The 20,718-nt window shown below is 52.4% G+C and overlaps 7 protein-coding genes across 8 annotated transcripts; 4 read left to right on the top strand and 3 right to left on the bottom strand.

Annotated features, from left to right (window-relative positions):
- Window positions 1–213: 213 nt before the first annotated feature.
- Window positions 214–1,529, top strand: LOC9638185 (protein DMR6-LIKE OXYGENASE 2). The gene is made up of 4 exons (XM_002975200.2): window positions 214–483; window positions 534–781; window positions 859–1,183; window positions 1,239–1,529. The coding sequence occupies exons 1-4, from the start codon at window positions 214–216 to the stop codon at window positions 1,482–1,484; spliced, it is 1,089 nt and encodes a 362-aa protein (XP_002975246.1). The 3' UTR covers window positions 1,485–1,529.
- LOC9629372 (lectin) lies at window positions 1,497–2,624 on the bottom strand. Its single transcript, XM_002975018.2, has one exon. It carries the CDS (start codon window positions 2,573–2,575, stop codon window positions 1,544–1,546), a length of 1,032 nt encoding a protein of 343 aa, XP_002975064.1. The 5' UTR covers window positions 2,576–2,624; the 3' UTR covers window positions 1,497–1,543.
- A 4,529-nt stretch (window positions 2,625–7,153) lies between these two features.
- On the bottom strand, window positions 7,154–9,450 carry LOC9629371 (serine/threonine-protein kinase D6PKL1). Its single transcript, XM_024679910.1, has 2 exons — window positions 8,698–9,450; window positions 7,154–8,615 (listed from the first exon to the last, which is right to left on the bottom strand). The coding sequence occupies exons 1-2, from the start codon at window positions 9,426–9,428 to the stop codon at window positions 7,670–7,672; spliced, it is 1,677 nt and encodes a 558-aa protein (XP_024535678.1). The 5' UTR covers window positions 9,429–9,450; the 3' UTR covers window positions 7,154–7,669.
- A 2,769-nt stretch (window positions 9,451–12,219) lies between these two features.
- On the top strand, window positions 12,220–13,685 carry LOC9629370 (GDSL esterase/lipase At1g58430). The gene is made up of 5 exons (XM_002975198.1): window positions 12,220–12,524; window positions 12,599–12,726; window positions 12,784–13,020; window positions 13,097–13,370; window positions 13,430–13,685. The coding sequence occupies exons 1-5, from the start codon at window positions 12,257–12,259 to the stop codon at window positions 13,609–13,611; spliced, it is 1,089 nt and encodes a 362-aa protein (XP_002975244.1). The 5' UTR covers window positions 12,220–12,256; the 3' UTR covers window positions 13,612–13,685.
- Window positions 13,686–13,760: 75 nt separating this feature from the next.
- Window positions 13,761–19,602, top strand: LOC9629369. The gene is made up of 16 exons (XM_002975197.2): window positions 13,761–13,876; window positions 14,011–14,133; window positions 14,193–14,440; window positions 14,492–14,618; window positions 14,673–14,946; window positions 14,996–15,128; window positions 15,196–15,282; window positions 15,346–15,462; window positions 15,697–17,412; window positions 17,803–18,272; window positions 18,343–18,496; window positions 18,570–18,696; window positions 18,743–18,828; window positions 18,905–18,976; window positions 19,036–19,239; window positions 19,287–19,602. The coding sequence occupies exons 2-16, from the start codon at window positions 14,055–14,057 to the stop codon at window positions 19,575–19,577; spliced, it is 4,185 nt and encodes a 1,394-aa protein (XP_002975243.2). The 5' UTR covers window positions 13,761–13,876; window positions 14,011–14,054; the 3' UTR covers window positions 19,578–19,602.
- LOC112348011 (pentatricopeptide repeat-containing protein At4g02750-like) lies at window positions 15,466–17,582 on the top strand. 2 transcript variants are annotated; one of them, XM_024679865.1, is made up of 2 exons: window positions 15,466–15,756; window positions 15,807–17,582. In XM_024679865.1, the coding sequence occupies exons 1-2, from the start codon at window positions 15,650–15,652 to the stop codon at window positions 17,527–17,529; spliced, it is 1,830 nt and encodes a 609-aa protein (XP_024535633.1). In that variant the 5' UTR covers window positions 15,466–15,649; the 3' UTR covers window positions 17,530–17,582. The 2 variants fall into 2 exon arrangements, with proteins under 2 accessions (XP_024535633.1, XP_024535634.1); XM_024679866.1 differs by having other exon boundaries at window positions 15,466–16,373; window positions 16,437–17,582.
- Window positions 19,419–20,624, bottom strand: LOC9629368 (mediator of RNA polymerase II transcription subunit 6). Its single transcript, XM_002975016.2, has 5 exons — window positions 20,302–20,624; window positions 20,064–20,238; window positions 19,936–20,005; window positions 19,787–19,881; window positions 19,419–19,723 (listed from the first exon to the last, which is right to left on the bottom strand). Exons 1-5 carry the CDS (start codon window positions 20,508–20,510, stop codon window positions 19,589–19,591), a joined length of 684 nt encoding a protein of 227 aa, XP_002975062.1. The 5' UTR covers window positions 20,511–20,624; the 3' UTR covers window positions 19,419–19,588.
- Window positions 20,625–20,718: the final 94 nt, after the last annotated feature.

Here is a 20,718-nt window from a genome sequence, read left to right as displayed (position 1 = left end):
GATGGGCGGCCTGGATGCGTCCTTGTCCTTGTCACGCCCGCCACGTGGCACAGCCCCCCGCATTTTGAAAATTTTACCGCGCTGTATGTTTGGGGGCTCTCCGGTAAAGTCATTTAGGGGGAAATATTTTAATCCAGATGGAATATACTCTCGAGGTATTTATTTGGGGGTTCTTCGCGAGGACAGAGACTAAAATTTTGGAGTACAAAGAAAATGGCGCCCACTGCGGCCAATCTTTTCACTCCGGAGGAGTTTTCTTCGTTCAAGGAATCGCTGCGCGGCGTCAAGGATCTCGTCGACAGCGGCATTCGCGAGCTTCCAAGGTTCTACATCGGATCGGACAGCCGGATGCGCGTCCAATCGTCTGTATTGCCGCCCGGGGGCGAGGTTCCGATCGTCGATCTCCGGGAGCTGGATGGGAGCGATCGCGGCCGAATCGTCGAGGCGGTGGCGAGGGCATCGGAGGAGTGGGGTTTCTTCCAGGTAATATCTCATCACGAGATCTTTCACGAAATATTTCCATGGATTTCTAGGTGATCAATCACGGAGTCGAGGCTGCCACAATCCACGAAATGGTGGAGGTCGCGAAGGAGTTCTTCGCCATGCCTGTGGAAGATCGCATGGAGATTTTCTCGGCGGACTTGTTTAAGAGGACGCGATTTGGCACCAGCCACAATCCATCGCGAGAAACTTCGCTCGAGTGGAAGGATTATTTACGGCATCCTTGCCTTCCACTGGAGGAGTCTATGCAGTCCTGGCCAACAAAGCCAGCTTCATACAGGTATCATTTTTTATTTCGCGTAAGCCACTAGAACACTAAAAGATACCACTCACAATTTTCTTTTGTTTCTTAACCAGGAGGGTCGCATCGGATTACTGTAGAGGAGTCAAGGGTCTGGCGGACAAACTCCTGGAAGTTCTCTCCGAGAGCCTTGGCTTGGAGCGGAGATACCTGGGCAGTGTTTTCGGGAGCGAGAGGCTGCAAGAGATGTTTTGCAACTATTATCCACCTTGTCCGAATCCAGAGCTTACGATCGGGATTGGCGAGCACTCAGACGTGGGAGGGATCACTTTGCTCCTGCAAAACGAGGTGGAGGGCCTGGAAGTTTGCAAGGACGGGCACTGGTACTCGATCAAACCAGTGAAGGATGCCTTCGTCGTCAACCTTGGCGACCAGCTCCAGGTACCATTCTTTCGGCATTTTCTCTTTTGGAACTTTGGTGGACGATGCCTTACAGATTTTGAGCAACGGGCGATTCAAGAGCGTGGAACACCGTGCCAAAGTCAGCAGCGACAAGCTTCGCATCTCGATTCCTACGTTCTATCAGCCGTCGAGAGGAGCGCGAATTCGTCCCATTCCGGAGCTACTGGACGAGGAGCACCCCCCGGCCTACAAGGAGGTAACTTTCCAGGATTACTTGGCCGATTTTTTCAAGCACAAGCTGCAAGGCAAGAGATGCCTCGACTCTTACAAGATCTTATAATGGGAAACGCTATAGCATAAAAAAGATTGATTCTTTATTTTATAATAGCCATGCTCAGGTTATACTAGAGCTAGCGCAAACAAGAGCATCAAAGCGCATGGCCACGGCTTTCTACGTTGTGATGAAGATGGAGTGGTGGAAGGAGAGCTTTGTGTTGGTGCTGGTGCTGGTGGTGACGGCGGCGATGAAGGTGGGGGTGAAAGTGGTGACGGTGGCTCCAACGAGTCAGGAGACGCGGGTAAAGGTGACGGTGGTGACTGTGATGGTGAAGGTGACGGTGACGGGGAGAGCAAAGGTGGCGAGATCTCTGGATTGAAACCTCCAGCAGCAAACTCCCATGCAAGAACTTCATAGCCATCGGCGAAAGCACCCGTTGCGGCTGAGAATCCAACCCAAACGCGATCACCCAAGAAATCGTTCAGTCTCACCACGCCTGAAACCATCGGCTCGTCGGGCCTTGGCTCGTAAAAGTAGCCCAATCTCACCTCCAAAACGCTGCTGCTGCTGCTGTAGTCGATCCAGGCGGACATGAGCGTCATGTTGGTGAATTGAAGCCCGCTGGACGAGAGATTCGCCACCCGGTACGAGTTCCTCACGCTGTTTATGTCGATGCCGACGTGCTGGTCTTGCGTCTCGTTCACGTTTGGGTATGTGTCGAACTCCACCGCCACCATCTGGTTGCTCGGATATCCATCTCTGTTCGCCGATATCAAGCCCAATTGGCGGCCAGAGCTCTCCTCCGGTGGAACTCGCGGGTCCTCGGTGGAGGAGGTGAGAAAGAACGCGAGGCCATCGGCGGAGATCAGGCCCTGGCGAATCCGGAAAATGAAGTTGGTGCTGAAGGATGAAACAGTGTTGGAGCTGCTATCGACGAGTCTGATTCTCTCCGCGTAGATTGCTCGCCCGGTCTCGAATCGCGATCTGGAAGTCAGGCGCAAGCAAGACCCCGTCTTGGTTGCGTTGCCTCCCACCAGGATCCTGTCATTCTCCGTGAAAGGGGGCGAGAAGGAGAATCGAAAGGATGAGACAAGAAGAAGATGGAGCAAGAAGAGGAGGAAAACGAGGAGACTCGATGATCCATGGCCAGCCATGACAATCCCCAATGGAGTGCAATGGGATGAATTCTCATGGATTTCAAGGAAGAGGTCGCTCGTGCTCCCCGTTCAACACGGTAGCGCAAGCGCCTTTTTGACTGGTAAGTCAAAAAGAGTCAATTAATTTTACCGTTGACGACATTAGTTAAACATAGTCAAAGCCCTAGCTCTTAAACCCTAGCCCTCGCCCATGACACTGAGCGCCGGGCGGGGGCTTCGCTGCGCCGCTGCTGGGAGGCGTCGCGAGTGCCTGCATTTGATCGTGAGGACGTCGTGGGATTCGCTCAGCGCGCATCTCGCGAATGATGGAGGTAAGGCGATCGGCAAAGCGAAGGCGCAGAGTGATGCCAGGGCTGCTGCATTGCCATCGCCAAGCAAGGAAGAGAGGTCCAAGCCTGGTATGGCGAGGAAGCAAGGAGAAAGAGCGAAGGCGATTGATTATAGGAAGAAGCCTGTGCTTGTTGTTGACAAGGAGAAGGAATGTCCAGTGGATGATAAGAAGAAAAGCTTGGGACGTACTCTTGGCGAGAAGAAAAGCTTGGAACCAGTTCTTAGCGAGAAGAAGGCTGTGGTTGGAGAGAAGAAGAAAAGCTCGGTATCGATTCTTGGCGAGTACAAGTGCTTCAAACTTAGCGAGGAGAAGCGAAGCATTGCTGACGAGAAGAAAGGCCTGGACAAGAAAGAAGTCTCTGATGCTATGAAGGTCGTTTCAAGCAAGGGAAGTGGTCGGGCTTCGAGAAGGACGGATGAGAAGTCGGATGGAAAGGAGAATTCAACCGAGGTACACGAGAAGAAGTTGGCAGATTCTAGAAAGGAGTTTCCTTCGAACAGTAGGCAGGATTTCCAGAAGAAACTTAACGACAGGATGGAAGAGAAGGAGAGCTCGAGAAAGCTCGAAGAGAAGAGGAATAGAAGAAGCTCGGCGAAGAATGCCATGGAGAGAATCAACATGAAGAAGGGTGCCGAGAGAAGATCGGACCCGCGGGATGGAAAAACTGCTGAGTCGAAAAAACCTCCTGGCGATGAGACTGCCGTGCAGAGGCTCCAAAAGGAAGCAGTGACTGACCGCGACAAGGCTGCTCGTGACAAGCTCGAGGAGCTCTCGGAAGCCAACAAGAGATTCAAGGACGAGCTAAAGAGCGAGAGAAGGTGGCGAAAGTGGGAGGGAGTTAAGCAGGAGTTTAAGCTCGAGGAGGACGACTGGAAGGCATGGGGGCGCGATCGACGAGACAGCTACCGGCGAGAGCTCTCTAACGCGAGAGGTCGTCTGGAGCAGCGTGACGGTGGTGGCGAGTACAGAAGCATCGATCCAGCAAGCAAAGAAAAGCTCGAAGAGATGAAAGCTGTGGAGAGCCTCAAGCACCGCCGCGAGCTCTTCTACAGCCAGCCTGCGTGCGTCGACACTTTCGAGCTCGGAGACGCGCTGCGAGAGTGTGCCAGGACGAGGAACTTGGCCGAAGGGAGGAAGATCCACGCTCGACTCGCTGAAGGCTTCTACGATCGGCACACTTACCTCGGCAACCTCTTGATCCAGATGTATGGAAACTGCGGCAAGATCGAGGAGGCTCGCAGCGTCTTCAACATGCTGGACGAGAAGAACGTCTTCTCGTGGAACATCATGCAAGCGGCGTTCATCCAGAACGGATTCGTGCAAGGCGCTCGGCAGATCTTCGACGCGAATCCAGACAAGAGCGTGGTCTCGTGGAACAGCATGATCGCGGCCTACGCTCACCGGGGGATGCTGGACGAGGCAAAGAACTTGTTCGAGAGCATGCCGATCAAGAACGTCGTCTCCTGGACGGGGATGCTTCAAGCTCTCGCTCGCAGCGGCAATGTGGAGGACGCAAAGCAGCTCTTTGACAAGATGGAAAACAAGGATCCCGTGACTTGGAACACCATGCTCTCGGCCTTCGCGTCCAAAGGCATGCTCAAGGAGACCAAGAGCTTGTTCGAGGAGATGCCTTTCCGGGACCGAGTTACTTGGACGGCCATGGTCACGGCTCACTCCCAGGCCGGGCAGGGGAAGGAGGCGATACGCTACTACTACCAAATGGCTCTCGAGGGACTCCAGCCGAACAGAGTTACGTGCTTGACGGTTCTCCACGCCTGTGCCGAGTACAAGAACTTCAAGGTGGCGAGAGCTTTTCACGAGCTGTTCGTGGAGAATGGCCTGGAGGTGGACGTGACTATCGGCACCGCGCTGGTGGACATGTACGCAAAGTGTGGGAACCTTCACCAGGCTCAGGTGGTTTTCAATCGGATGCCCGACCGGGACGTGGTAACTTGGACGGCGATGACCACCGCGTACGCCAACGCTGGGAAGTTTGGCGATGCTCAGGGGCTCTTCGCGGCCATGCCGATCAAGAACGTCGTCTCGCACAACACCATGTTGGGAGCTCTCATCAACGCTGGAAGGCTGGACGGGGCGAGGGAGATGTTTGAGAGGATGAGCGAGAAGAACTGGGCGAGCTGGAACTGGATGATCCTGGGATACGCAAAGTCGGGTTTTGGAAGGGAGGCGCTGCGGCTGTTTGGACTCATGGATCTGGAAGGCTACTACGCGGACAGATCGACTTACGCGAGCGCTCTCACAGCGTGTTCGAGCATTCCAGCTCCAGTGCAAGGCAAGCTCCTCCACCAGGAACTTCTGGAGAGCGGTGGCCTGGAAGACGATGCAGTGCTCACGACCGCGCTTCTCGACATGTACGCCAGCTGCGGAGGCCTGGAAACCGCCGAGAGCTTGTTCCGGGAGATGATTTTCAAGGACGAAGTCGCGTGGACTGCGATGATCGCTGGATACGTGCGCAACGATCTCGACGTGAAGGCCGTGGAGCTCTTCCGGGAGATGCTGGTGAATGGCCTGAGGCCCGGGGCCGTGCCGTTCCTCCACTTGTTCTCGGCGTGTAGCCACCTCGGCTTCGTGGAGGAGTCGCGGTGGTACTTTTTGATGATGCTCGAGGACTACAAGGTGGTACCGGAGCTGGACCACTACCTGTGCTTGATCGACTTGCTGGGACGAGCCGGGCAGCTGGACAGGGCCGAGGAGCTAATTGAAACCATGCCATTCCAGCCTGTTGCCGGGGCCTGGAGGACGCTGCTCTCGGCTTGCAAGACGCACAACGATAAGGAGCGAGCAGACCGAGCGGCAAAGAAGAACAGTGAGCTGGATCCGGGGTGTGGTTCTCCATATCTCATCCTCTCCAACTTAAACGCCGAGGCCGGGAATGCAAAGGTGGAAGAAGCAATAGGAGCTCGTCAAGAAGAGAAGATGGTCGCGAGTAGAGTCTTACATGCCGAGGCCGGGAATGCAAAGGTGGAAGAAGCAATAGGAGCTCGTGAAGAAGAAAGGATGGTCGCAAGTAGAGTCGAGCCCGGAGGAATCCAAGTGACAAACCAGGAACACCAACGCAGAGCTCCGGAAGATGAGCGATGGAGAGCCCGGGAAGAAGAACAGGGAACGAGCAAAAGCCAGCACGAAGTTTGGCAAGAAAACCAGTCCAGAGATTCGCAAGGCCAGAGAGAAAAGATCCAACTCGAGAAGAGTTTGGATCAACTTTCATCCCATATGGAGCAACTCTCTTATGCAACAGGAGCTCGTCAAGAAGAAAAGATGGTCGTGCCTGGAAGAATCCAAGTGACAAACCAGAGAAGTCGGGAACTCGAGAAGAGTTTGGATCAACTTTCATCCAAGATGGAGGAGCTCGCTTCTTCTTCTTCTTCTTCCGGTCGACGATCGATGAGGCAAAGTGGCGATGAAACAAGGTGGTCGAGGACGAAGAGTAGTAGCAGCGAGTGGCCGGACGTGGAGTTCCCGCCGGACGATCGGAATGGCTTTGTGGAGGACGGCTATGTCCAGCGGCGTGAGATCTTTGGAGACTACCAGCGATCGCAAGGCCAGCTCCACCGAGAAGCTCGCTACTCTTATGATCCTCCAAGCCAGGAAACACGTAGCGACGATCATCGAGCACAGGACTACGACGAGCTGTGGCGAGAGGAGGAGAGCTGGGATCAGCCAGAGCAGCAAGCTCGGCCCTCGCGCAGTGACGACGATCGGATAGTTCCACGCAAGACGAAGGTGGAGCTCGATTGCTGGGAAGGCGAGCGTGACGATTACTACCAGCTGAGGCAGCGAGCTCTGAAGAACAAGAGCTCCTCCTCGTCTCACTACTCGCTGGTGAGCCAGGGAAGCTACGTGAAATCCAACGCCATGAAGGAGATGGAGTTTTTCTACGAGAAAAAAGAGAAAGAGCTGCAAGAACAGGATTTTTACGAGCCAGAGTATGGATACAAGTGGTAACTTAGAGCGAATAACTCCTTACAAAGCTTTTATTTTGCGAGAAGATCTTGCGAAGATCACGTTAGCGAAGAACTGACAATTCATAGAACTTAAGTGCGAAGACCTTACAAAGCTTTTACTTTGCGAGAAGATCTTGCGAAGATCACGTTAGCGAAAAACTTACAATTCCACATAGAACTTAAGTGATAACTTAGCAAAGAACTTACAAAGCATACAACTTAAGAACTTTTAAGTTGCGAGAAGATCCTGCGAAGATCACGGAAGAGAAAAAAGAGAAATATTTCAATACAAGAGTGGCTAGTATTAAAAGAACACAAAGGATAGCTACAGTGACTACTTCTCCTCACCTGTCAAATTCCAATTCTTCCCCAGAAATTGTTGATCTCGAGTTTTTCTCTCCTCTCCGTTTTGTTCTTTCCCTCTGCTTTCCTTGTTGGGTAAGTCCTCCGGCCTCTGAATTGCTGCTGCTTTTGTTTTGTTGCTGTTGAAGATCGCTTGTCGAAAATTTGTTCCAATCCCCCGACAATGAAGTTCTTCCTTCTCCCCCTTTCGTTTTCTTCTCCTTCTTTCTTCTTCTTCTTCTCCTTCTTCTTCGTCTTCTCACTGTCCTCCAGTCCTCCATAGCTGGAAAGGTTTGTAAGTACCGAAAGAAGAAACGCATTTCCTTCCCTGTAGCTCCTTTTTGTCCTGCCCCGTGTCGATATCCGCCAGTCCCTCCACACCCACACATTTGCTGTGCTACTGCCGCCACTGCTGCTGCTGCTGCTCGCTCAGCCACTACCCGCTCCAAATGCTCAAAAGAAATCGAAGTCCAGATATGAGCCTGACCCGTTTGCCTCGCCACCAACAGGAGTTGCCGCTGGAGGAGCACTGGCCGGAGTCACCGGCCTCTTCTCCAGCGAGTGTTGCGTGGTAGTAGAGCTCAGCGGCGGCGGAGGTGGCGGCGGTGGTGCTACCCTGCTCGGAAGCACCGGCTCTGGCTCAAACGGCTTGGGGATCTCCGGCGGTACAGTCGACCGTATGAGAGCCCAGTTGACGCCTTCGAAGAAGGGGTGCTGCTTGATCTCGGTGGCGCCGCGCTTGGACGCCAGCCGGTGCTGCGGGTCCTTGACGAGCAGCCCGCGGATCAAGTCCCTCGCCGCGAAGCTGACGTGGGACGTCTCCGGGAACTTGAGCGGCTGGCCGACCACGTTGAAGAGCGTGGCCCGGTTGCCCGAGCCTTTGAACGGCGTCTTGCCGTGGAGGAGCTCGTAGAGGAAGATGCCGAACGTCCACCAGTCCACGGCACTGCCGTGGCCTTCGCCCTTGATGATCTCGGGGGCCAGGTACTCGTGAGTCCCGACGAAGGACATGGACCTGGCTCCTGTTGGCTCTGCGACCAGCTCCGGGAGTGGAGACACCTGGTTGCCGACGTCGTTCCTGGGCTTCCGGCTCTTCTTCGACTTGGCCTTGGAGAGGAACCGCGGGAGCAAGCACGATGGTTGCACGACGCATGCCGGTTGGATGCACGATGGCTGCACGCACGCCGGTTGTATGCAGTAGGCCGGCCCCCGTTTATCTCCATCCATGGACGACTTCACCAGCGTCGGGCTCACGACACACCGGAGTGACAAGTCGAAGTCGGACAGCATGATGTGCCCGTCCTCTCTCACGAGCACATTCTCCGGCTTGAGATCTCTGTAGACGACGCCCAACATGTGGAGGTACTCGAGCGACAAGAGCACCTCGGACGCATAGAACCTGAAAAAGTTTACGAGTATGAAATCAAAGTCCGATAAGAGGAAGACTATGAAATGAAAAGTCGGATGAGAAGAAGACTCACTTAGCAGCTTGCTCGGTGAAATGCTTGCCCGGTTGCCGCTGCCTCAGTGTGTGAAGATCACCACCCATGCAAAACTCCATCACCAGGCACGAGAACTTGTCCGTCTCGAAATGGGTATAGAGCGTGGGGAGGAAGGGATGATCTAGCGACTGTAAGATCTCCTTCTCGGTCTGGGCCCTGAGCAGCTTCTTCCGGCTCGCCAGCGACGCTTTGTCCATCACCTTCATCGCAAAGTGGCAGCTTGTGCTCCGCAGCTCTGCCAAGTAGACGCTGCCGATATCTCCACACCCGAGCCTCTTCAAGAGCCGGAAGTGGCTGAGACCCAAGCTCCCATCCCGCATTCTCACCGACTGGATCGCCTCCCATCTCTTGTCGTTGGCCTTGTGGGGCTTATTGGCGCTGCTGCTAAAGCTGCTACAGCTACTCTCGTCGCTCACATCGCTGCTATTGCTTCCCCGGCTAAGGCTGCTCTTGGCGCTCTCAGCGAGAGCGCCCCCTCCTCCTCCTCCTCGACCACTGATCTTCCCACCGCTACACTTGACATCGCTGCTGGTGCCATCGCTGATCTTGCCACTGTTATCGGTGCTGCTGCTCCCCCCAGTGACTGTGCTGCTACTCAAACTAGTCTTGACGCTCATGTCTATGCTGCTGCTAGTGCTAGTGCTAGTGCTGCTATTGCTGTCGCCCTGGTGCTCCCAGTTTGGCTGCTTGGCCGTGTCCAGAGTCCCCATTCTAGCGCTACAAGGCCCAGGAATCCAGAAATCTAGATCAGAGCGAGAGCTACCTGGAATTGCCGTGCCTAGAGGCCGAGAAATCCTGCCAAGGGCTCCCCGGCAGCGACAAGACCTGATGTTTCCAGCTTCGAGAAAGAGGAATGCGCTGCTGCTGCCGCCTGGGACCTAGCATGCATTGTGTTGCTTCCTCGAGCGCCGCGCTAGGCAAGAAATCGAGAGAGGGAAAAAGAAATATTTCGGCCGCGCGGGCGCCAATCTTTACTCCGCCCGATGCAACAGTGATGGCGCTGGTTGGAGCTCGGGCAGACCGCGCTATGGAGAATGCAGGGAAGACCAGTAGCAGCTTGCCTGTGGATCCGGATTTCCTCGAAGAAATTGTTGCGCCATGGAAAAGCCGAGGCGCGCCGCTCGAATTCCGCAGAGATCTGCCACGAAATTTGCCTCACCGCCCCCTTCCCGGCCCAGATCTTGGCAAGCACACGCTAGCGCGGCGGAGAGACTGAGAAAGAAGCGCTTTGGATCCTCGGCTAGAACGCTACAAACACAGGAAGAGTGACCTAGCGCTCTCTTTGCTCTCTCAGAGGGGCCGGGGCCGTACAGATGTGGTCTCAGCCATGGCTCATCCAGTGGCTCCATCATTTGCATACGGCAAAAGAAGGATTCCGGCGTGGCTTGTGCGGAATATGCCGCACGCGTTTAAACCTCAGTTTTTATAAAAAGGGTTAAAAATGTTTTTATGTTATCCTGGCGCAATGCTGCATGGCACCTAAAAACGTTACTGGTTGGTAACGCTCCCTCCTTTTTCCCTGGTTTTCACCCGCGGAATCCGGAACGCCCAGCACACATTCCGGGACGGAATGCCCAGCCCTAAAAGCCCTGTATGATGCGTCGCACCACCCCCCACTTGTCTTTGCTGCGTCTCGAGCGACAAAGAGATTTTGACACAATCCAAAATAGGGTCTCCGTAATCGCACTAGAGAAATTCATGTATTGTCTCTGGCCACCACAATAGCTTCCACTGTTCGTGCATGGTTTGCGTCCTATAATGTGAAATCCCCGCATTGTTTTGGCATTACAATCCAAATGCCCGGCGATCCAATGTGTGGCGCCTGGACGACAAATGCCCTGTTTGGGGACGTGGACGCCCAGCATTACACGTCCTTGTTTATGCTATTCTATAAAGTTTGGCGGTCTAATACAGCATAGATCTCCTTGTTGCGACGCTGAGAGATCCCCAACTTTACAGGAATCCAAAGGGGCTTTTCATTTCCATTCATCTCCCTTTTGATTGATCATTCAAGGCAGCGAATTTTTCTTATCTCTGACGCTGATTGATCCAAGATCCAACTCACTTATGACTCGCGCGCATCCGCGAGAACAACTCTTATAATATAATCTCCCAAGTGAAGACAACAGACAGAGTCGCTAAATTGGGAATATTACTATTGTTCTCGTTGTTGGCTTTCACTTTCGTGCTGGATTCACGTGTTAATGTGGATAGTTACCTTTATATCTATAATTTCTAATTTATTTTAACAATAATAACATTAATATTATTATTTTGTTTGTACTGATTATGGTCTAATAGGCTATATATATTGTTTGTGTGGTGGTGGGAGTGAGTGATCACTCACAAGGAATACAGCCACTAGACACCACGACATTACCAGTGACCACACTACCACCCAAACAGACCAAAAGAAAAAGGTGGCATTATCCAACTTGCAACAAACATGTGCTTGGAATCTTCTCTGTACGGCGTCCTCTCCGCCGTACGTCGCCCATACCGGTCAGGGCCCAAGATATTCTACTAAAGAAGAGAGAATGCCAAAGGGGCCCAAGGCATATGCCTTAAGGACATGCGAAAAGGAGATGCTGGCGTTGCCGGGGACCCTCTGCTAAGGACACACCCGACAGGTGGCACCAGGCGCTGACAAACACGTGTCAGACGGGTATGGGCCATGGCCATATGTGGGTGTGAGCTGGAACCAGTGTGGCCATTTATGTGTGTAAGGAGATTTGGGCATCGGTTTCGAACTTTGGACTGGCTTTTGTATTGTGCGTGTGTGCGCCTCTAATTTATTTCTATTTTATTTTTGGTTTTATACATTTTTACTTTTGTATTATTTTTCTCAAGCCAAGACACTACTCTAAAGACACAAACCATTCAACCAACGGACAGCGATCTTTGCTCTCTTTGTATTTTATTTCTCTCCGTCCATGTTGCTTGTACTTAAGTGTCAGCCACGGTCGGACATTTACAAGGCTTGATCTTGATCGCAATCGCTGCTGCTGCTGCTCTCTCCAGATCGTTTGGTGTTGACATTGTTTGTTGGATTTGGAATGCCAAGCCGGCCAGTGCCCGGCCTATGGATAGGGATGATCATATCGAAATATCACTCGCTAGTTTCAAGGGCCTCTCGAGAGTGGATTCGAGCTCACGACCAATACGACTTCGTGGTTCGTGGAATCATCTGCTGTCATATAATATATGGACTTTAAACCTTATATAATATCATGGGAAGACTCCAAGCCTTGAGAGTTTTCGGGGAACAATCCAGGAACACCGACTTATAAAGTGAATTAGATCTGGGATCTCTTCACTCTACTGGCTGGTTTAGCGCGTCAGTGGATTTGATGCTGCAAAAAGGTGGTAGGAAAAGTTTGGAATCTCTATCTAGTGCAGATCCAATACGATTACGAGAAGTTGTAAATTGCAGAGAAAATTCGATTCTTATTAAATAAAAGGGGCAGTAATGCTGCACAAAAGCTATCATCTAGATCAAACCAAGTTTACTCGTCGCATAGTTTGATTTTAGAACAAGATGGCAAAGTTTGTATGCTTAGTGATCGTCTCCATCCCATTGCTGCTCTTGCTCCTTGGCACCGCAGCAAAGGCCCAACTGGGAAACAGTACAAATGCAACAGCGGTTTTCTGCTTTGGAGATTCAACAGTGGATGCAGGAAACAACAACTATCTCAACACATACTTCTCGATCGCAAGAGCAAATCACACTCCATATGGATGTGATTACGATAATCAAGCTCCCACTGGCCGCTTCTCCAATGCATTAGTCCTCCCCGATCTTATTGGTACAGCCTCTATAATCTTTAGAGTTGACGAAAGTGAGCTAATATTTGGTAATGGTTGTTGTTGATCGATGCAGCGCAATACATTGGTGTTGCTAGAGCTTTTCCGTTTCTCCATCCATCTGCAAATGGAATGAATCTCACTCAAGGTGTTAACTTCGCATCCGGGGGAGCTGCAATCATCGATAAGCTCTCCAGCAACCTTGTAAGAACTCTTATGATTCTTGTAAGAATGTTGCTGATATGGCTCCTTTTCCCCAAGGTATTGCAAACTCCATACACCTTCAGCGTCCAAGTCGAGTGGTTTCGAAATGTCACTCAGAGACTACAAGCCGTGGAAGGTGCCACCGCTGCGGCTTCGCGAATTCGGAATGCCTTCTGCCTCATAAGCATTGGATCCAATGATTTTTCATACAAAAGCATGGACACCACCACCTCAAGCCTCAGCGATGCCGATTTTAGAAGCTTGCTAGTCAACACACTCTCCACTCGTATCCAGGTAATAATAATTGAAATATTAACAATACTAATATTATTAATATTAAAATTTACTAATACTTGGTAATTATTTCCAGGACATCTACAGCATTGGATGCCGGAGATTCATCGTGTCCGCAATTGGACCGCTGGGATGCACGCCCATCACGCTTACACTCATGTGTGGTCCGTACAACGCTACGTGTCGATCGATGTGCAACGAGACGACCAACGGTATCGTCTACGCGTTCGACGTGGCCGTGGAGAATATGCTCAGGAATCTCTCCGCGAGCCTCTCCGGCTTCCGCTACTACTACAACTACGATGCTTTCAACATCACCCGGGACGCCATAAGGAATCCGGCCACATACGGTGAGCTATAGTTTTAACCATTGGCTTGTTATATAATATAGATTCCCTTATTTTCCCAGGATATACCATCGTGGATCGTGGCTGTTGTGGGAGTGGCACCACGGAGATTGGCGATGGCTGCCAGAGCTACTTTGGACTGTGCTTTGATCGCTCCAAATATATATTCTTCGATGCGATCCATCCCGGAGGAAAGCTCATCTCGCTATTAGCCAATAGATTGTCCACGTCGCTCTCGAGCTAGTAGATTTTGTTACTAGACGGAATATACAATATCTTGCTACTTGACGGAATATACAATACTCTCGTTTGGTCCACATTGACGGCGTCTAGAACGCGGAATGTCTGGTGGCATATTCGCCTATATAGCAAAGCATTCACACTGTTCTTTCTTCTTCTCTTTGAATCTTTCTCTTGCGCGTCTCCAGCGGCGCGCCCTGGACGGCGGCGCCTCCCAGTGCATGGATGCTCGCGGCAGCTCGGCCGCGATCCCGGGGAGATTTCTCCAGGTAAGGGAGCGAGAGATCTGGTGCTTGCGGTGTTTAGGTCAGGAGCGCGCGGCAATGGTGCCGCTGCTGGAGCTGGGAGTGAGGAATTGAGCGGAATTGTGCTGGCTTGACCCGGGCGCTGGCGATTCTTCCAGGTGTAGGGTAAATATTTTGATCTGGGGCGAGGTGTAGCGAAGCAATGGGATGCGTTTTCTCGTCTTGCGCCGGGAATGATATCACGAAGCCATCGGATGCTCCGTTCACCACTGTGACAAATGGTAAGTTTTTTTATCCTTTCCAGTGTGAAAAAAACAACTGTTCTTTGCTTGGTTTCCAGGCAACCCTGGTGGTGCTAAAGCAAATGAAGGAGCAAATAGAGCTGGACAAGCTGCCAGAGTCCAACCGATCGCTGTTCCAATGCTTGGCATTGACGAGCTGAAAGAAGCCACCGAGAATTTTGGTCCCAAGTCACTTATCGGCGAGGGATCCTATGGTCGAGTTTACCTTGCGGAGTTGCGAAGTGGTCAAGCTGCGATAAAGAAGCTGGACCAGAATTCACAGCCTGATCAGGAGTTCCTTGCTCAGGTATGGATTTTCAAGCGTTCTACTGTTTTATCCATTCGCGTGGTGCTTCAGGTTTCCATGGTGTCGAGACTAAAAAATGAGAACGTTGTTGAGCTCATTGGATACTGTGTTGACGGGCCACTCCGTGTTTTGGCGTATGAGTTTGCAACGATGGGCTCTTTGCATGACATACTCCATGGTACGTTGTGAGCCTTTTCAAGTTGTTCGAATCTTACTGGTTATGTACCACCAGGGAGAAAAGGTGTTAAAGGTGCTTTGCCCGGTCCGGTGTTGGATTGGGCCCAGCGTGTGAAGATCGCGGTAGGGGCTGCAAAAGGGCTCGAATATTTGCATGAAAAAGTTTCTCCACCACTAATTCACCGTGACATCAAGTCCAGTAATGTTCTCCTGTTCGACGACTACACAGCAAAGATAGCCGACTTCAATCTTTCCAACCAGGCTCCGGACACGGCCGCACGGCTTCACTCGACTCGTGTACTTGGAACTTTCGGCTACCACGCTCCAGAGTAAGCCGTTATAACTTTCGATTCTTCGTCTAACGCTTTTTGGCTTTAGATATGCGATGACAGGTCAGCTCACACAAAAGAGTGATGTCTATAGCTTTGGCGTGGTTTTGTTGGAGCTCCTCACTGGGAGAAAGCCAGTGGATCACTCAATGCCTCGTGGACAGCAGAGCCTTGTAACGTGGGTAAGTAGGCTGTCAAGCTCAGTGGCGGTGCGTGGTACTTAAATGCGTTTTTTGCTCCCGATCGCAGGCCACACCCAGACTTAGCGAAGACAAAGTCAAGCAATGTGTGGATCCAAAGCTGAAAGGAGAGTACCCTGCAAAGGCAGTTGCCAAGGTAAGTTTGCTTCTTTTTCTTTCCTCCCAAGTAGTTTGACACGCGCTTTTCTTCTTTGCATAGATGGCCGCTGTTGCCGCTCTGTGCGTGCAATACGAGGCGGACTTTAGGCCAAACATGGGCATCGTGGTGAAAGCGCTCCAACCTTTGCTCACGGCCCGAGCCGCCCCGGCAGCGGAGTAAATTATTTATTTTCGAGTGCTTACCATCGCTGTCTTGTTCATAGGTAGGCCCTTGGTTATCATTTTGTAAGCATACGTACGACGATGCATTTGATGGCGCGGCTCTTTTATCCTCGGTGAAGTTTGGGTTTCCTAACTGATCCTGTATCTTCCATGTTTTCTACATTGTAGCAGCTGAAAAGAAAATGAATAGCGAGGTGGTTTTGGTTTCTGGATTTACTCTTTGTTTCAGATGGTTCGAGCTCTGGATGAAAACTTGTGCATCCCAGCTCGACATAGTTCTCGCTCTCAGGTTCTTAAGAATGATATTCCAATGTCTAACAAGTTGCTCCAGCATTATAGCAAGCAGGGAAACGTCCAGCAGGCACGAATCGTGTTTGACAGTATCACCGTTAAGGACTCTTTCTCGTGGAACATCATGCTATCAACGTATGCCCGGGGCGGGTGTGTGGAGGAAGCCAGGCTTTTCTTCGAGGACATGCCGAGCAGGGACATGGTTTCTTGGAACGCGTTGCTCTCGGCTTATGCCCGGAGCGGGCATGTTGAGGAGGCCAAGCGGGTCTTTTCCTCGATGCCCAGCTCCAATCTAGTCTCGTGGACGTCGTTACTGGCGGCTTATACGCAGAACGGGCATATCAAGCTTGCAAAGTCGGTCTTTGAGGAGATGCCGCAGAGGGATATGATGGCCTGGACTATAATGCTTACGGCCTTGACGCAGAGATATCTGGTGATGGAGGCCGAGAACGTTTTCTTCAACATGCCCGAGTATAATCTGGTATCCTGGACTGCAATGCTAACTTGTTATTCCCAGAGCGGGCATATTGAAGAAGCAAGTTTGGTTTTTCACGCCATGGAGCAGCGTGACATCGTTGCTTGGACTGCGATGGTGGCTGCCTATGCGCAATCGGGGTATGTCAAAGAAGCTATTCGGATCTTTAGCAAGATGCCGGAGCTTGACTGTGTCACTTGCAGCACCATGATTTGCGTCTACACCCAAGACGCGGACTTTCGCAAGGCCGAGGAGGTTTACAACGCGATGCCGGAGTGGAGCGTCGTGACCATGAACGCGATGCTAAGTTGCTACGCTCAGAGTTCTCAGGTGGAGCGGGCCAAGAGGGTGTTCGACGAGATCCCGGAGAAGAGCTTGGTGTCCTGGAACGCGATGCTTTCGGGGTATGCACAAAACGGGGAGATGGAGAAGGCAAAGAACGTTTTTGATCGCATGGAGGAGAGGGACCTGGTGTCGTGGGACGCGATGGTTTCCGGGTATGCTCAAAACGGGCATGTCGAGGAGGCTAGAAGGATCTTCGACGCGATGCCCGAGAGGAACCTCGTCGCCTGGAACGCACTCTTGTGTGGACTGGCACTGAACGGAAGTGTGGAGGAGGCCGAAGAGCTGCTGCTGAGTAACGCCATGGACGATCGCAACATCGTCTCGTGGACTGCGGTGGCTGTTGGCTATGCCCAAGTTGGTCATCTCCAGAAAACCAGGAGAGTCTTCGACGCTATGCCCGAGCGCGACGCGGTGGCCTGGATCGCCATGCTCGAGACGTATGCTTACAATGGCCGGACGGAGTCGACGCTGGAGCTCTTCCACACCATGGCTCTCACGCAAACTCCAGGAGAAGCAGGCTTCGTTTGGATTCTCCTGGCTTGCAGCCACGCAGGAAAGCTTCGATCGGGGCTCGGCTACTTCGCTTCGATGACGAGAGATTGGAAGTTGGTTCCTCTCAAGCAGCACTTCTGCTGCGTGGTGGATCTTCTCGGCCGGGCCGGGTACTTGGGCGAGGCCGAGGTGCTCGTGTCGGCCATGCCGAGCGATGCCCGAGAGCTGGGGTGGTCGTGCTTGCTGGGAGCTTGCCGGGGACACACCGAGATGGACATGAGCCGGGGAGCTCGAGTGACTAAACAGGTGCTGGGGCTGGACAGGAGGAAAGCCACTCCGTATGTGCTGCTGGCCGATATGTTTCGATCGACGAGCAAACTCTTCCAATTCTCTGCTCCAAATCCACCATTGCTACTCGCTCGCAGTGACAAAGAAGATCGAAGTTCTTCCAAGAACTAAAGTAGAAACTTTGGGCAAGGAGAAAAGCAAATAAAGTAGAAGCTTTAAACGAAGATTCCCTCGCCCTTATGACATTGGCCATAAATGTGTCACGCTGGCGTCTGACGTGTCTGCTACGTTGGATATCGATGAGCCCAGAAAGATTTCTCTCGGCTCCCTCCCTCTCGCACTCTCCGTTGGCGGCTATCTAGCAGGGGAGCAGCGCAGGCGCTAGGGTTTCGCGGCGCGATGGATCATCGCGCTCTTCCCGGCGGTAGACGGCAGCGCGGCTAGCTGGATCAATGCCGCTCTAGCGGGGTTCTTGATAGCCGGATGCGATATTTCGTGCTCTCTGCCGGCATTCTTGGAAGATCCATGGCCGATAGCGCAGCTCCTCCTCCAATCCCACCGCCGCCGCCGCCGCCTCCCGCGAGCGAGGATGTGATTAGCAGGAATCCGCTCTCGGTGGGTGTGATCATCGGGATTTGCATTGGCGTGAGCCTCAGCCTCTTCCTGGCGACGTGCGCAGTGATTTGCGTGAGGCTGCGGCGCGTCAAGCCGGGATTGTTCCGCGGCAACAGCAGCGAGAGGAAGGAGATCGTGCTGCCGATGCGAGTGAATGGAGCCGACTCGAGCACCATCCTCTCCGACTCGGATGTGGGGAATCGATCGCCATCGCAGCAGCAGCAGCCCAGCGTCACTTCTTTTCTAAAAGCCAACAAGGAGTTAAATTACAGCGCTGGGATTCTTCCATTCTCATATAAGTAAGTTCTTCCTATGTGTGTTCTTGCTAAAATTTGCCTCGTCCTTCCTTCTCTTTGGCTGGCTGCGCAGGGAGCTCCAGAAGGCCACCAACAATTTTACTACGCTTGTTGGGCGTGGAGCTTTCGGCCCAGTTTTCAAGGCCGTTCGTCCCACTGGTCCAGTGCTCGCTGTGAAAGTCCTCGACGTGAAATCCAAGCAAGGAGGGCGAGAGTTTCAAACCGAGGTAAGCGGACGAGAATCTCTTTTCCTTGCTTTGCGTAGCTATGTCGCAAGCTCTTTTGCTTTTGCTTTCCCAGGTGCTGCTGCTTGGACGACTCCACCACCGAAATCTTGTAAACTTGGTCGGATACTGCGCGGAGCGAGGCCACTGTATGCTCGTGTACGAGTTCATGAGTGGTGGGAACTTGGCAGAGATCCTTTACAGTGAGTCGGAGTCATGATTTTGCTGCCACTAACGAACTTTATCCAGACGAAGAGCGCGCGGCTTTAAGCTGGAAGCTTCGGGTGAGCGTGGCGCATGATATCTCGAGGGGCATTGAGTATCTTCACGACGGGGTATGATCTTAAATGCGCGGTTGGTTTCTGGTCGATCGATTGATTGACGAAGATCTCGATCTACATTGTTGTGCAGGCTGTGCCTCCAGTGATTCATCGAGACATCAAGTCTTCCAACATACTGCTGGATGCCATGTCCACTGCTAAAGTTCGTCACTGTTACTGGTCCACCAACAAGAAAAAAACTGTTTCTTCGTGCCTGTGTAGGTGGCGGATTTTGGGCTGTCCAAGGAGATGACGTTTGGAGTCCCTACGTCGGCTGTCAAAGGCACTTTCGGCTATGTTGATCCACAGTACCTCTTGACAAACGTTTTTACCGAAAAGAGTGATGTCTACAGTTTCGGGATTCTTTTGTTCGAGCTCATCACTGGACGGAATCCGCAACAAGGCCTCTTGGATTACGTGAAACTGGTACGATGGTTTTCTCCTGGCTTCTTCACAGTACTTTTCTCTTGCAGGCTGCTTTGGGGGTGGAAGGCGCAGACGGCTGGGGAGAACTTGTAGATCCCAGGCTCGAGGGGCATTGCAACTTGCAAGAATTCGGGCAGATAGCTTCCATCGCATTTCGCTGCGTCAACGAAGACCCTCGACACCGGCCAAAGATGCGGGACGTTTCACAGTGGCTATCACGAGTCGGGTACAAAGGTGACGCCGCTTCCGGCTACATCGCCGCCTTAGCACCGGTTCCAGAGGCACATCCGGAGGAGACGGACGTCTCAGATGTGGAGTTTCACGGCTCGCCATCCTAACAAACGGAAGCTCAACGTTTCTCAACCTTTGCTTTCTTGGTGGGAGGGCCCTGCTCGGTCGACTGCTCTGGTTGCGAGTCTTGGGGCTGCTCGGGGACACCACTGGGTGGTGTGGGCATTGGAGGAGGAGGAGGAGCCGGAGGAAGCTGAACCGGAAAGAACAAGAACTGTCAACGGTCACGAACAGGAAAAAGAGACAAGAGGCTCACCTTGCGAAGAACATTTCCCAGTATCTGGTCGATCCGGAGGACTTCCTTGAGATCGACACGGCCGGAGGTATCGCTCTCGTGTTCATTCTCGTCGTCTACATCAGAGCATAGTCAGGACGAGCGACACAAAACAGGAGGTTTGGACAGACCATAGCCAATCTTCTCGAGCTTTGCCGAGACTTGGGAGAAGGCAGCGGAGATGTGATGCACAGCTCGGGCCTAGAGATCAAGCGGGCGGATCATCAGAAGAAGCAGAAGAAAAAACCTCGGGACTTACCACTCTGCTGCAAACAACGCTGTAGAGCAGGGGTGCTTGATAGATATGGCCGTCGAGGATATAGTAGGCCGAGAGATGCGACACTTTGTCCGGGCTCTCGCGCTTTTGCTTGCGGAGGACAAAGAGATTGGGCTCCTGGGCTTCGAGCAGCACGTACTCCACTCCAGTCATCTTCCTGCCACAGCACAAAACGAAGAGAAATCTCTTGCGAAGGAAGAACAAGGCGCTTGATTCTTACGACAGCTGGGTCATGTCGAGGGGATGGACGGAGCGCATTCGCAGCTGCTCGTTGGAGCAAGAGCGATCGTAGAAGGGCGAGAGGACGAAGTAATCGAAGACGAGGTTGCGATCGAGAGGGTATGTGCTGAGCCATAGCTGATCGTGGAAGCTGATACCTGTTTGATCCGTCGGCAATGGTGGAGCAGCGCCTCCCAATCCCTCCGCCATCAAAAACCCTAAAATTTGGGATCTGTTTAGGCCTCTTCCGGTCAGTTTAAAAAAGGTCAACCCTATTCAGCATTAGTCAACGACTGTGTGTTGACTAATGTGTCAGGTAGTAAATCTTTTGGTCGTTGGATCCAACTGTATCGACGGCTTCCTCCTGCGGACGTGGCGCAATCGTCACTGTCGGCCCCATTAAAGATCGCGCGAGAGA

This window comes from Selaginella moellendorffii, unplaced genomic scaffold (genome assembly GCF_000143415.4).
Source record: "Selaginella moellendorffii unplaced genomic scaffold, v1.0 SELMOscaffold_26, whole genome shotgun sequence".
NCBI classification, from domain to species: Eukaryota; Viridiplantae; Streptophyta; class Lycopodiopsida; order Selaginellales; family Selaginellaceae; genus Selaginella; species Selaginella moellendorffii.
Note: the sequence above shows the minus strand (reverse complement) of the source record. Positions and strands in the feature narration are given on the sequence as shown.